Here is a 13,528-nt window from a genome sequence, read left to right as displayed (position 1 = left end):
TCATTCTCAAGGCAATCAAAGGAATGGCAAGTCCAATGGCAGAGGTAAAAGAAATGTCGGAAATCAAGGAAGAGGACAACCCTTCAAGAAGGAAAGAAACTCCAGGTATGAATCTAATGTTGTTAACAATAAGCAAGATGAATATTGTCTACCAGCGGCCCTCTCTACTACTGCTCCGCCAGACTCGCTGGAAAATTGGCTTATTGATAGTGGTGCCTCAAGGCACTTCACTGGTTACAAAGAAGCTCTCTCCAATCTGACAGAGAAGGAGACCAACCTGGAAATTGTTCCTGGGGATAACACAAAATATCCCATGAAAGGCGTAGGGTATGTCACTCTTCAATTGAATCGGGGTAATACAATTCATTTGCAAGAAGTCTTATATGTACCTGATCTCAAAAAGAACCTAGTGTCCATTTCAGCAACGGAGGACAGCAGAGCAGAGTAGGGCAAGGCCAAGTAGTGCAGGGCAGTGCATTTCATGGTTGGGATAGTAGCGACGGTCATATAGATTGCAGATGGAGTTCTCCCTAGTTGAGAGGGAGTGTTAAAATTGGCAACTAGGGCCAAACTCCATGTGGGTCACCTCATTTATTGCAGCTGATATTTTTGCTAGATTCCTCTTGTCGAGAGGTGTAGGATTGATCGAAAGATGATCCGATTCCAACAAATATTTATGGAGATATGAATTTATTTGTATTTACTTGATAAATTGTCAAGGTTGGCCAACAGTTAAATGTGTGGCACACATGCCCAGTGAATCATATAAATACAACAGAGGTTCATTCAATTTCTCATCATCTCATCTCACTCATCCTTCTCTCTCTCCTTAACTTTGGGTTATGCAAGGAGCAGCTCACACGTGGGAAGGAGGAGGACGCATTAGGGCAAGGAGGATGCTAAAAGGAGGACGCAGAAGTTGCTGAAGGTCTCTTTGACTTGCGTTGACCAAGCCTTGACTCATCAAGGGTGCGGTTTTGGTGTGGCTGCCTCTCCTAGGCAGGCCACAAATTTTGGCACAAAAATTGAGGCAATCCGTCCATAGGTTTGATCAGCGTTGACTACCCTAGTTTTGGGCAGTAGGTTGACTTCAATTAACAGTAGTTTGACTGTGTTTTTGGGGTTGTTCAAGGGCTATTTCTTCAGGTTGTTCGAGAGCTAGTTGACTGGAAATTGACCAAGCATATTGGAGGTCAATTTCAACTCGTTTGACCAAGTTTGACTTTGCTAATCTAGGGTTTGCTACTGCTGATATAAAATTACAGAATTCTGATTTTGTACTATTTCTCTCTGCTAAACTATTGAAGATAAAAGAAGATTTGATCAAAGGGTTTCCTCGCAGAGGACCAAAATCAACCTAAAGATCACTCAAATCAAATCAGATAAGGGAAAGTGTATTTATGAATAACAACCCATATGTGCATATTTGATAAGGTCGGCCCTAAAGCAAGTCGACCCTCTTGGGAGGCTATAAATACAAGTGACCTCTACCTCATTGGGCACAATCATGAGATGCAGTGGTCGCTCAATGGATTCGACCGTTGTCGCTCGCACAGAAGCTCATCTATGCGACTGGAGCCTTCTAGTGGCATGAACAATTCTCCATCCATGCGACTAGGAGTTAGGGTTTCATATTTCTAGTTGCAAACCCCAGTCGCTCGCAGACCCTGCTTAAGAGAGTAACCAGGATGTTATAGTTGCTCAGTCACAGTGTTTCATAGTGCGACTGGGAAGCCAAAGTCGCTTGCATAACATCTTGAAAGGTGCGACCGAAGCTTAGAGACAAATCTGGGTAGATCCGGCCACATTCACTACCTTGCAGTGCTTCAGAGAGCGACCAGGAAGCTATAGTCGCTCGGATGACGACTCCTCCATGCAACCAGAACTCAAATGATGGAATCTCATTTGTCCAAAGATTTTTGTCGGTGACCGCAAGGTCTGGCAGTTGACTACAAACAATAACAATTCTTTACAGACTTCAGAATCAGAGTTTGAGTAGAAACATTGTTGGATTCATTCCATGGATGTTGTAGTTGTTTTTGCTAGTTAGTTGCATAGATGAAGATATGGATCATTGTACTCTCTTTTGCTGAATCATTTGATGACAATCTAGGAAGGAGAAGAATTTGAAAGGGTTTATCCCTGGTTTCTGACCAATCTTGGTGTCTCTATGTGTGAATTCTTTTCTTTTGTTGTTCCTTTATGTTTCATTGCATTGATGATGATGATATTGTTCTTTCTACATAGTTGCATATGATGTTGAATAATGATGTAAATATGAATAATGTCATGATGTTATGGGGTGAATGTAATGTGTTAATGAAGAAATGCAATTATCAAAGCAAAGAAAAATATAGCCCTATGAAAAATTAACAATTGGAACTATTTTTGGCCAATTCAGTAACAGAACCACCAGATTCGATACTGAATTGGCCATTTTCATTGACCCAGCCAATTCGGTACCGATTTAGTAAAGTCATGTAGAACACATGAAGTGGGGTTTGTTTTGCTTTTCTTCTTTTCATTTTTGTCTTAGTTGGGCACTAGCCCACAATAGGGGCCTAATATTCAAGCCTATGGCCCTACTAATGTTATGCAAGTCATGGCAATGTTATATTCTTCAAGTAAAAGTGACATTCTTCTTTATCTTTCATTTTCATCATTTTATTTGAATTTTTAAGATTATCATGAAATGACTCAAGATGTTTGAGAGTGGTTCTGACCTCTTTGAATTTCATATGGAGAAAGTAGAAATTTAGATCTCACTCAAAATCCAATAGACTTAACAGTTTTTCAAGATTGTGGGGATTGCAATGTTTCCATTAGATTTTGTAATGTCTGAGGGCATCATACTAGAATTTAATCAAGAGCACCAATCCCTCTATGTACCTGGATGTTAGTGGCATTGATTGTTGATTTCCCTTATCAGCATCCTACTAAAAATGTACCCATCACTCAAACAAAATCTTGAATTGACAAGCTAAGCATTTTTTCTCTTATTTTAATGCTTAGAAGGGGATATTGATGACGAAGATTCCAATATAGGCAAAGATTTTGATGGTATGTAGGTATTCGTCATACCATGACTTTTTTTGGATGTTAGAGGCCATCTAGGTCTTGTTTTTTTATGTATTTTTCGTTCAAATATGGATTGCACTCGATGTTATTTTGGTTATGTGGACCCATACATTCTTTATAAATGAAAACTTTTGCTTATTCATGTATAAATGGCTTGGATTCATATGGATGTGCATGAATATTATGTGGTTTTCTTAAAAATTTGAATATTTTGTGTGTTTTTGGCTGACCGGTTTTTTGGTCTAGATTTTTTATCGTTTCCAATCTAGTTTTGACTGGTTCCCTGGCCGGGGGGTCTACCGGTTCTATGACTAGACAGGTTCTTATAACATTGGCTGGCAATGGGTATATCTATTGTGTGTTTACTACTTAGCACCTTGACCAAACCTTTCCAAGGCTGCTAATCCGAGTAGTAACACTACTAATGGTAAGGCAACAAGAGTAATCATGAAAATAGGTAACCCAATATATTTCGGTAAGGGTGTTTGGTTCCCACAATGAGCCTGTTGTTGCAGGATATTATTAGAATGAACATGATTATAGATGGATTGGTGTTTTATACAAGAGAGGGAAGAAGATGATAAAAAATTTATTACCAATCATAACATGGCCCACTTCATTTTCTGCAATCACTCCAAGTTGGAGTTACTAAAGGTTGCAAACATTGGATTTTCTCATTATTATCTCACCTTCAAGTGCCTTTTGAAGGTATGACAGACATTGACTAGTATGATCTCAAGTGATTTATGGAAAGAGCTAAAAGACATGGCTATATCTACATCTGACAAACATGAATTTCAAGAGGTGTAGGATATGTTGCTTGATGGTCAGTTTGCCAATGACTTAGGTATATTCTATGGTTTACAAAACCCATTTAGAGTATGCTTTAGTTTACAGATATAGAGCAGTCAATGATTGGCAGGATTGGATGACATGGCAAGGGTCCCAGCAAATGGGGAAGTGCCAAGTGGTAGGTTGCCACTGGGTCCTGCATATCGCATATCAGGAAAAAAAAAGGCGCAGGTTAAGAATCGGCCCCCCCAATTGCAGTGTTCCCATGTTAACAAGACCTTCAGCGGTTGAACTTCACCGATTGCGATGAGCGGGAGGTTCCAGAAGTGGGATTATATATGTTGTAGTCAATTATCTCCAGTAGGTCCAAAATACCGCAATCGCAACAGTTTGTGTGTTGGGAGCCCGCAGAACTTTCCTATTGCGATTTAGATACAGCCGACAGGATATAGCCCACCGAACAGCAAATTTCTCGCTCCATTAGCGGATTTTGGAGCGGAAATGGAGTTTTTGGTTGGTTTTGGAGCATTTTGTGGAACAAATAGTGGAAGAACTGGGAGAAGTCATAACTTCTTCAGTTCTTATCCAAATTGGATGCAAAAAGAGGCTAAATAGCCATTTTTGAGTATTTTTGAACTCATTGAGACAGGTTTCAGAGGCATTTAAGCATTGTAAACACACGTTTGTTGTAATTTGAGCATAATAGAAAGGCCCAAGCCATTGGAAGCTGGACCAAGGAGACGTAGCCCAGGAGGGGTGAACTCCTTTATCATGTGCTTGCTATGTGTTGTATTTTGATGTTCTTTGCCGTTATTTTGTTGTTGTTCAACATATATTTTTATGTTAAATTGTTTTATAACATTTACATAAGAAACTCTCATGGGAATCAGTTAATTAAGCAAAAGTATTGAATCCTTAAGTACTTGATAAGCAAAGGATAGCATGCTAAGCCAAATCAAAGACATTTTTCAACCAAGGGATGATATCTCCAGTGATCATATCCATAAACATCTGGTCAAAAGGTGGGATAATTTGAATGTTCCATTTCATGCCCTTGCATATGTCCTTACACCAAAATATTATTCACCATCATGATTGGCCTAACCAAGACCTATGGGTGGGGTTAGGAGAAACTACACACAAATCTAGAGGTGCAAAATGGGTAGATACTCACATTAGAAAAGTTGGTTCCTGAGAAAGAGGAGCATGCTCAAGTATGAAGTAAATCGAACAAGTAAATCGGTGAGCATGGAATCTTTAGTAACTTGCATGCAACCAAAGATCGAAATAGGTTGGTTTCTTTGAATAGTCGAACATGTATGGATCCTCTACCACATATCTGTATAAATTGGCAATGAAGGTGCTTTCTTAGGTGGTGAACACTTCTTCTACAGAGTGCTGATTTTTCTAGGTATCCTCGACATTGATAATTACTTCTTATGATTTACTTAGTTTTATATTTTCTCGTTCTTCATTATTCATCATCTTGCATTCATTATCCATCATAAGACAATTACATAGAGGATATCAACATTAAAACTAAAATGCCAATAGGATCATGTAGAGATAGCCACACAAGAAAGCAACAATTTATACTAAGAAAACCCATATGGGGTAAAAACCCAGCAATCCTTTCCTTAGAGATTCAATTCAACAAGAGACATCAAATTCATAGATAAATTGACCAGCAAGATGAGACATACTTCCATCAAGAAGTCAAGTCAACCCGCCAAGACATCTACCCACTGAATTAGGTCTTCTTTATAATTAGGTCTTTTGATCCTTCCATAAAATTTGGTTCCTTTACAAAGGTTCATTCCAGCAAAGAAGTTCGACCTTCAACAGATCTTCAATGGAAATTCGATGCTTTCCTTTTGAGAGATATTCATCCTTTGCAAGCCTTGAATTTGTCCGCTTTATTGTAATCTTCATTCGCCTCAGAGATATAAACTAGATTATTTGAATTGCCCTTTGTAGGGAGAATGAATGCACATATATAGTACTTTTGGGGGCCAAATAGGTGCCTCTTTGGAGCTAAGCCGACTTGACAAGGAGGAGAGCCGACTTGGTCTTCTTGTGGAGTCATAAACCGAAATTTCAAAATTCAAATTTTCCTTTCGTGAAGGTCATGAAGAACATGCCTTTCAGAGTTTCTCTTTTGACAAATAAATAAGGAATATAATTTCTTTTGAGCATGTAGAACATGCTTTACAAGTACATCAATAAAATATTAAATATGAACACCAACCATAACTACAAAATTCAACACAGAGGAGCACCTATAGCTTTATACACAATGTAAAGAGAAACAACTTGAATGTAGATTGGGCAAAAAGTTTGGTTTATGCACACTACAAATTGAGGTTGTTGTCCCATTATTGCAATGTACTGGGGATTAGGAATGATAATTATAAAAGAGATATGACTTGGGACAACAATCCAAAGGAGACTGAGGTGGCGAGAGGGGGAGAGATTCTCATTAATCCCTAAGGAATCATAATAGATAGATTTGCTTGGGGACTGGGAATGAAGACAAATAATCACACCGAGGCATACGAATTGTTCCTCAGGTTCTCTCTAGCCCAGAAAAAGGGAATCGAGGATATGTATATCCTAGGGGACTCCCTGTTGATTATAAAGCATATGAACTACAATTCAGTAGCTCAAAACAATAAATTGAACCAAATCATCAAGAGAACCTAGGGAATGATACCTCTCTTTGAACAAATAAAGTTTTTCCATATCCTAAGAGGTAATAATAAGGAAGCTGACAAGCAAGCCAATTTGGCCTGTAGGATGAAAGAAGAAAGCAGTGAGGTGAATGGCATAGTGGGATTGGTTACCATCCCCTAATGGTTGATATGAATCTCAAAATCTTGATAGTTAAGGTTGATTTTTGTAGGAAAAAGAGATATAATAGGAATGAAAGCATGGAGTTCATTTGCCCAATCTCCCCTAGCTCGACTCCCTTCCTCCCCCGCTGCCCCTTACTTCCCCTCTTCCCCTCCTCCCCCCCCCCCCCCCCCCCCATCCATCTCCCTCCCTTCCACCTCATCCGCCTCAACCCCCTTCACCTTCCGCCTCGAACACCTTAGCAGACCTTTCCTTGTCACCCTCTCCCCTTCTCTCCACGCCCCTGTCCCATCGGCCTTCATATCCCCTGGCCCCTCTTCCTGCCTCATGGCACCCCTCCTCAGTGCGACGTCTGGTTTGCGATGCCGCATGCCTGTTGTCCTTGGGCAGGCGCTACGCTCGAAATCATACAAGTATAAGTGTGGGAGCCCTGGTTAATGCTCCTTGGATCAGTCTCTGCAACTGCCGAAATCAAGATGTAAACATGCGAAATTACGGTGAGTGTAAGTAGCATTTAATCCGATCTAGTGTCATCAGTTCATGCGAGGAAAGCAGAGGTTGGACAAGCTAGAAATCGTTTTCAAAATCAGAGGAATTATGGAAGAGCATTGAGATTTAAGAGGCACGAGTACAGTTCATCTACTCTGCTTCAGGTTCAGGATCAGAATTCTCTATATAAGAAGCAGTAACGGTATGATCCTCTGTCAAAAGAATCGGTCTAATGTTGTCCTGGGGGTTTCCAGCTTAAGGACCCAGTGGCAGGGTCAGGGTAGTCTAGTAAGTCTGGGTAGTGGCAGGGTCAGGGTAGTCTAGTAAGTCTGGGTAGTGGCAGGGTCTAGGTAATCTACACGGTGGTGGTTTCAGAGGGTAGTCGTGGGAATGAATTGGTCGCTGCTGAGGGTGGCATAATTGGTGAATTAGGCAAGAAGGAGATTTTTGAAGTGGTTGCCACAGAGGGTGGTGTAATAGAGTTTGTGAGTGTGAATTGGTTGTTGTTGAAGGTCATTTATTTTTGTCGATCGTGTGCAGCCTTCCAGGAGCTCAATAATTCTTCTTTTGGTTCTGTAGTCCTTATTCTCTCTCTGTGCCACAATCCTGGTCACCCCCCCCCATGGTCGGTATGGAAGATTTGAGTCTAGCAGAGGAGGGTAGCTCAGTTTCAAGTTCCTTGGGCCGTCATCGGCCTCGTTCGGGCAAAACATTGGAGCGCATCATGAAGGATAGAGGGAGGTTCCACCATGAATGCGGTCTCTGTGATAAAGAGCATGTGGAAATAAAAGAAGGGTTGGCGATAATTCAAAGATGTATTCATCAACAACAAAAGGAGACTCTCGAGATGCAGGAACGGCAGTTGGAAAAAAAAACGAGAGAATTTGTCAACTAGAAGATGAAGTTGATGCCCTGCATCTGCAAATTGAGCACCTTCAGCTCAAACTGGTTGAGAAAATCCCAAGGTCGGATGAAGAAATTACTGGAATCGATCTCAACAACTCAGCACCAATGGAGGAGTAGTCAGTCCCATGTGTCTTTTTTTTTATTGTTTCCTATGTCAAAATATAAATGTAAATATTTGTTGAATCAGTATTGTAGGATATATAGCAGTAGTCAAGAAGTGATGGAGAATTTTGTAATTTTGGGGATGAAAAATTTGGGCTTGGTAGAACAGAATGCAAATTATGATGCCCATAAGTGGCTCTGAACTATTTTTGTAAATCTCCTGATTTTTGGCCACATATGGGCGCACATTAATACAATACTCCTACTCTTTTCGATTAAGAAAAAAAAAAAGCAATCCAAACGAGACTAATTTGGAAGATGGAGCCATGGTTCTAGAGAACTTGGAAGCTGACTTTTGGGTGATCATGATGGTGATCACATTCATGTAGCAAACATGCCACCCCCATCCACTACCAGATTTCCACATGCAACATTTTTCCTTTACCTTCACAGCATCAAGCATTACATGGAGGCCATGCAGTTGCCAATTGTGTTCCACAAGCACTGCCACCTACTCCTGCTCTTGTTTATAGATCACTAGTGAAAGAAACTAGAAGTTTCTCAAGCAAGATGAAACTTTAGATCTCTTTTTCTTTATACTTAGTACTTTGTCTTTATTACATTTTATTTTGTAAACATTATTGACAACTTCAGTTTGAAATCTAAAGTTTGAACCTAACTTGAACTATCGACAAAATCTTCTAAATGAATATGACGTTCTATTTCATTTCATGGTTGATGACAAATTTTATATATTGAAACTTGAAGGTTGATGATGTGATTGGTGATTGATCATTCATGACAATGTTATAACTACTAGATGATGATGTTGTAAGTGTGCTAAATGGTTGATGCTTTAATGATCATCACGAATCCAATAGTTAAATCTATGTGTTCATATTTTTTGTGATTTATTCGACATTCTACACCTCTTTTTTAATATGTATGCACCAAAATATATTAAAATATGTATCATATAAAAAAACGAGCCACTCCAAGAATCTTTTGAAAATTGTGCTTTTTTCTTTCGCTTCGTGCTCTGAACAGCCTTCTTCTCCAAGAATCTTTATCGAGGAATTTTCATCCAACATTAATATGTTAGGAACCATCATTAGCGCAAATCACTTTCCCATTATAGAAACAAATCATTTTATTATAAAGTGAACTATAAATGACAAACAAAGCTCTAATCATACAAAAGAAAATCAGAAAATTCAATATATATCACACTTAAATTTTGGATATATAGAAGTGAAAACAAGAGTCTCATCAACAACAATGCATTTGCAAAAGTAAAGCAAATGACACTCATTTCCATCAAGAACATTCCAAAAAGTGGCCAAAGAAAGCAAGTACCCAGATGTTATTCGACCAAAGCAGCTCCCAACACTAATGATTCCCACATAAAGGCCCACCTCTTCGCTTCTTGCAGCACTTCCGATCTACAAGCACAAAGTATTAATTAACTTCAACAATACTGTCAAGGAGATCTGAAACACTTCATGAAGAGAGGGAAAAGAAAATTTGTACATTGAATTGTTTTGGTCTAATATCAATAACAAAATCAGTAGTCATAAAGCAATCTCTATCAATAAGCAAGCAACCGATAACATCAGGAAAGGGAAAAAAATAAATCTGTATAAAAGAGTCATGTAGGCATAACATGATAAATACTTTCAAAAAATGACAATGTGGACAAAAGATTCTAATATAAGTTAACATCAAAAAAAAAGGAGAAAGATGCAATAATTTGCATTTTGGATTTCTATATATATATATATATATATATATATATATATAGATATCTGTTGTATTTCAGTTTGTTTTGTATACAGAACTAGGATAGGCAACTGTTTGAACAGTCAAACAATAAATCAACAATCCTTAATTGTAAAACTTGACTGGTTTTATTTTTCAATATTCAATTGACATTGTTTTATTATAACAAAATATGTGCATTACCCTCTCAAAGCCTATCAGATGCTACTTCTCTCATGGAGATGATGAAACTTCATAATGCGATGTGACATGCTGATAATGTACGATACTTACAAGCATTGGATTTAAACATTTTTCAGGAAAAAATAGCTCCATTGCCATAATATATATGTATATATGTATATATATATTCTATGTGCCTCCAATGTGGTTTGATTGTCCCATTATAAGTCAATTGTCTAACATAATCAAAATGGAGGAATAGCCTCAAACAATTTTTAGAAAATATTATATATTCAGGCTCCTCACAATGTTTGTCAAACAAGAATATCACACACAACAGATTCAGCAACTTGAGTCTTTAGAAGACTACTTGCCAAGCTACGCTGCTATGGATGAGACTGAGCAGGTTTCTAAAATTCAAGTTAAACGGTTTTGCAAGTACATCTATCTAATGAAACATCTTTTATCCTTTGGCTATATATTGCTTCTCCTCTTCACCAATAAGAACCCATTGTTTGCCAAGAATATGCTTTAGTGCATTAACTAGCAAACTAATTCACATTGACATTGCTTCAAAGAGTAAATGGTGAGCCATCAATACATAAAAATAGCCTTTCAATTTTCTCATAACCACCTGTTAGCACCCAGATTGAATTTCTTCAAAATCCAATTAGAGTGTCTATTTTGTTTGTTCATGAGTATATTATGGGATGTGTTGGGAATCACAATTGTCGTTAGACCAAAACCCACGATCACATCGCCAGAGATAAGGATCCACGAGAGGCGGTTAGTCCATGTCACGCACACGGGGAGCGTTGGTTTATCCAATGTCCAACAATCTCCCCCCCAACGCGAGTCAGGGGTGTATCGAACTCGTGACCTACGCTCGGATACCACTTGTGGGGAGTCATGATTGCTGTTAGACCAAAACCCACAGGGGTTAGTCAACGATCGCATCGCCAGAGATAATGATGCACGAGAGGCAGTTAGTCCATGTCAAGAAACACATGGGGAGCATTGGTTTATCCAATGTCCAACAGGATGGATTGGTTGGTTGATCCATCAATGCGGCATCCACAGTTTGTGAATGCCTTTCAAACTTGGCACACAGTCGCATGTTTTTGTTACTCAAGCATAGATGGTTGGGTTGGATAAGATCTTAAACAGGTTATTCATATTGGTACATTCACATATTATATCATAGGTAGAGGTGGAGAGGTGATTCAGTTGTAGCACCTGGCCTATTATTTCAGGTTCAGGGAATAATTAGAGCAGGTACGGTAGGTCGAACATCTCGAAGGGCATGATTAGGATGGTTTATGCAAGATTATTTTCTTCAAGATTTGATCATGGATTTGAGTACCGCTTTGGGCAGATATGCATGGAGTTCAAATTTCGAGCAAACATGACATGCTGCTATTTTTAGCAATTTCTATTTTTTGCAATTTTTGAAAGTCGTCCAATTAACAGGATGCTTACATATTTGAGGACCCAATTGGAAGATTTTCTTGAGGTTCAAGTTTCAATTGATTTTGAGGTGGTGCTATTTTTCGTATTACTATTTTTAGTAGGGTAACTAGACCTTTGAGTACCTAGAGTGACGAGCAGCATCACTATCGAAATTTAGGCCTTTTCAAGCACTTTGATATTCCAAGGACTAGAATTATTTTGGCATATGGTCAAGTGATGACATTTAGCATATTTTGGTGGTTTGGTGGACTGGTTTTCATTTGGTGTAGTTCAGTGTGCTAGAATACTGCAAACTGCTAAGCCTACTAAATTTTGGGTGGGAAATAAAATTATAGTTTCTACATATGAGATCCGGTGAAGCTGGAACCCCCTCAAACATCCGACCACACTTAACAATAATATAAGGAAATTAAGTAAAAGTTTTCATTTCTTTATATTTCCCTTCTTACCCTTTTACTTCTAAAAATTGTATATTATCATTCTAGTTTGTCTCGAGTGTCCAGCAATATTTTATTCAGAGCTTCAAAGAGTGTGCTCTATTCCTTTGCCTAATTTTAGAATGCACGAGCTTGGAATTATTAGAATAATTCTATTTTAGTGTTTAATGCTCATTTATGTAGATATGATCGTCTGTGATCTTATTAGCAGTTTCTTATTAGAAACTTCTTGTTTCTATTTTTCTAGTAGAAACTTGTTGTTTCTGTAAATACTTTTGTATTATTTACTGAGCTTCATTGCTCATTGTAATTCAAGTCATTCATTGATTATGGTATCGGAGCTCGGGTAATTTTTTCGAAATAATTTTTCATCGTTTTGAAAAATTTCGTGATTCATTTCAAAATTGCTCTCTACTGGATCAATACATTATTATAGCAGCAGAGAATCCACTGTTGTCGGGCGTTTCTGGAACCATCATCGCAATTCTTTAAATTCAAGGGTACCTGTTTCTCGAATCTAGTGAGTCGAATCAATCGTGTAAACACGAGGGTTTCTGGTCCTCTGGATCTGGTTATCCTTGTGCCCACACATCTCGACACATCTCGATTTGTCACAATTTCTGAGGCCGACTTGAAATCAATCCCGACAACAATTAGGTTTGCTTGAGAGTCCGAACCTGTTCGTCATCGAGGAGTATTGAACACGGGACCTCCATTAATCGATGCCTAGAGGCACCATTTTAAAGTCGTCCTCACGCGATTCGAACAGCAACTCAATCGAACAGGGTCGTGGGTGTTGTTTCCGGTTTCAGTGTTTGTATCGATATTTCAAGGAGGGAAGCCTGATGGGTTGAAGGATTCAGTGCAGCCGTGCAATCGACGTAGTTCTGGTGAAAAGTGCCAAAATTGGGGGCCGACTTGCATATGAAACTGAGAAAGTTTGTAGATTTGGGCTTACAATCAAGGTCTTGAAGAATTTTGCGGCTCTGCAACCCAAACCCTAGTGAGTATTTTTAACGCAATCTGCAATTTTTTAGCTTAAATTTCTATTGGTCTTGTGACCTGTTGGTGAGCTTTGACACAAGCAATCTATGTGAGTTAAGAGGACTATCAGGGCACAGTTTTTTGTTCACCGCGTCGAATTGGTAGCAGAAACAGCGTTTTTTTTAGCACAAGAAGTACGCTAAAATAGCCGGCGTGGCGTTGGTTTTCTGCGTAATCATTCAGCCTGAGCTTTTCTTCAGCGGGAAGCCTCCTTGCGCACGTATCTATGGCTGCATTCTGCTCTGCATTCCGACTCATCACTTCCTTCCATTCATAAACTCGTCAATTTATTCGTCGCTCGACACCGGAGGATGTGGACCTATTAGCTTCAAGTTTTCATCAAATTGCTAGCGTTGTTTATTTCTGTCACAGTTCTGAGCGGTTTCAGCATGGAACTTTAGTTGAAACGCTTGGTG

General features: G+C 38.9%; 1 protein-coding gene across 3 annotated transcripts in view; it reads right to left on the bottom strand.

The window, feature by feature from the left end:
• The window catches only part of LOC149217698 (protein NUCLEAR FUSION DEFECTIVE 4-like), a 238,943-nt gene that overhangs the window by 58,735 nt on the left and 166,680 nt on the right, over nucleotides 1-13,528 (bottom strand). For all 3 annotated transcript variants that reach the window (XM_089393047.1, XM_089393045.1, XM_089393046.1), the window contains exon 12: nucleotides 9,577-9,662. In XM_089393047.1, coding sequence (XP_089249173.1) covers nucleotides 9,577-9,662 — 86 coding nt within the window. The remainder of the gene's footprint in view (nucleotides 1-9,576; nucleotides 9,663-13,528) is intronic.

Source organism: Pinus tabuliformis, chromosome 1_1 (assembly GCF_031772625.1).
Source record: "Pinus tabuliformis cultivar Carrire ecotype Pingquan chromosome 1_1, CPIR1, whole genome shotgun sequence".
In the NCBI taxonomy this organism is placed as follows: Eukaryota; Viridiplantae; Streptophyta; class Pinopsida; order Pinales; family Pinaceae; genus Pinus; species Pinus tabuliformis.
Note: the sequence above shows the minus strand (reverse complement) of the source record. Positions and strands in the feature narration are given on the sequence as shown.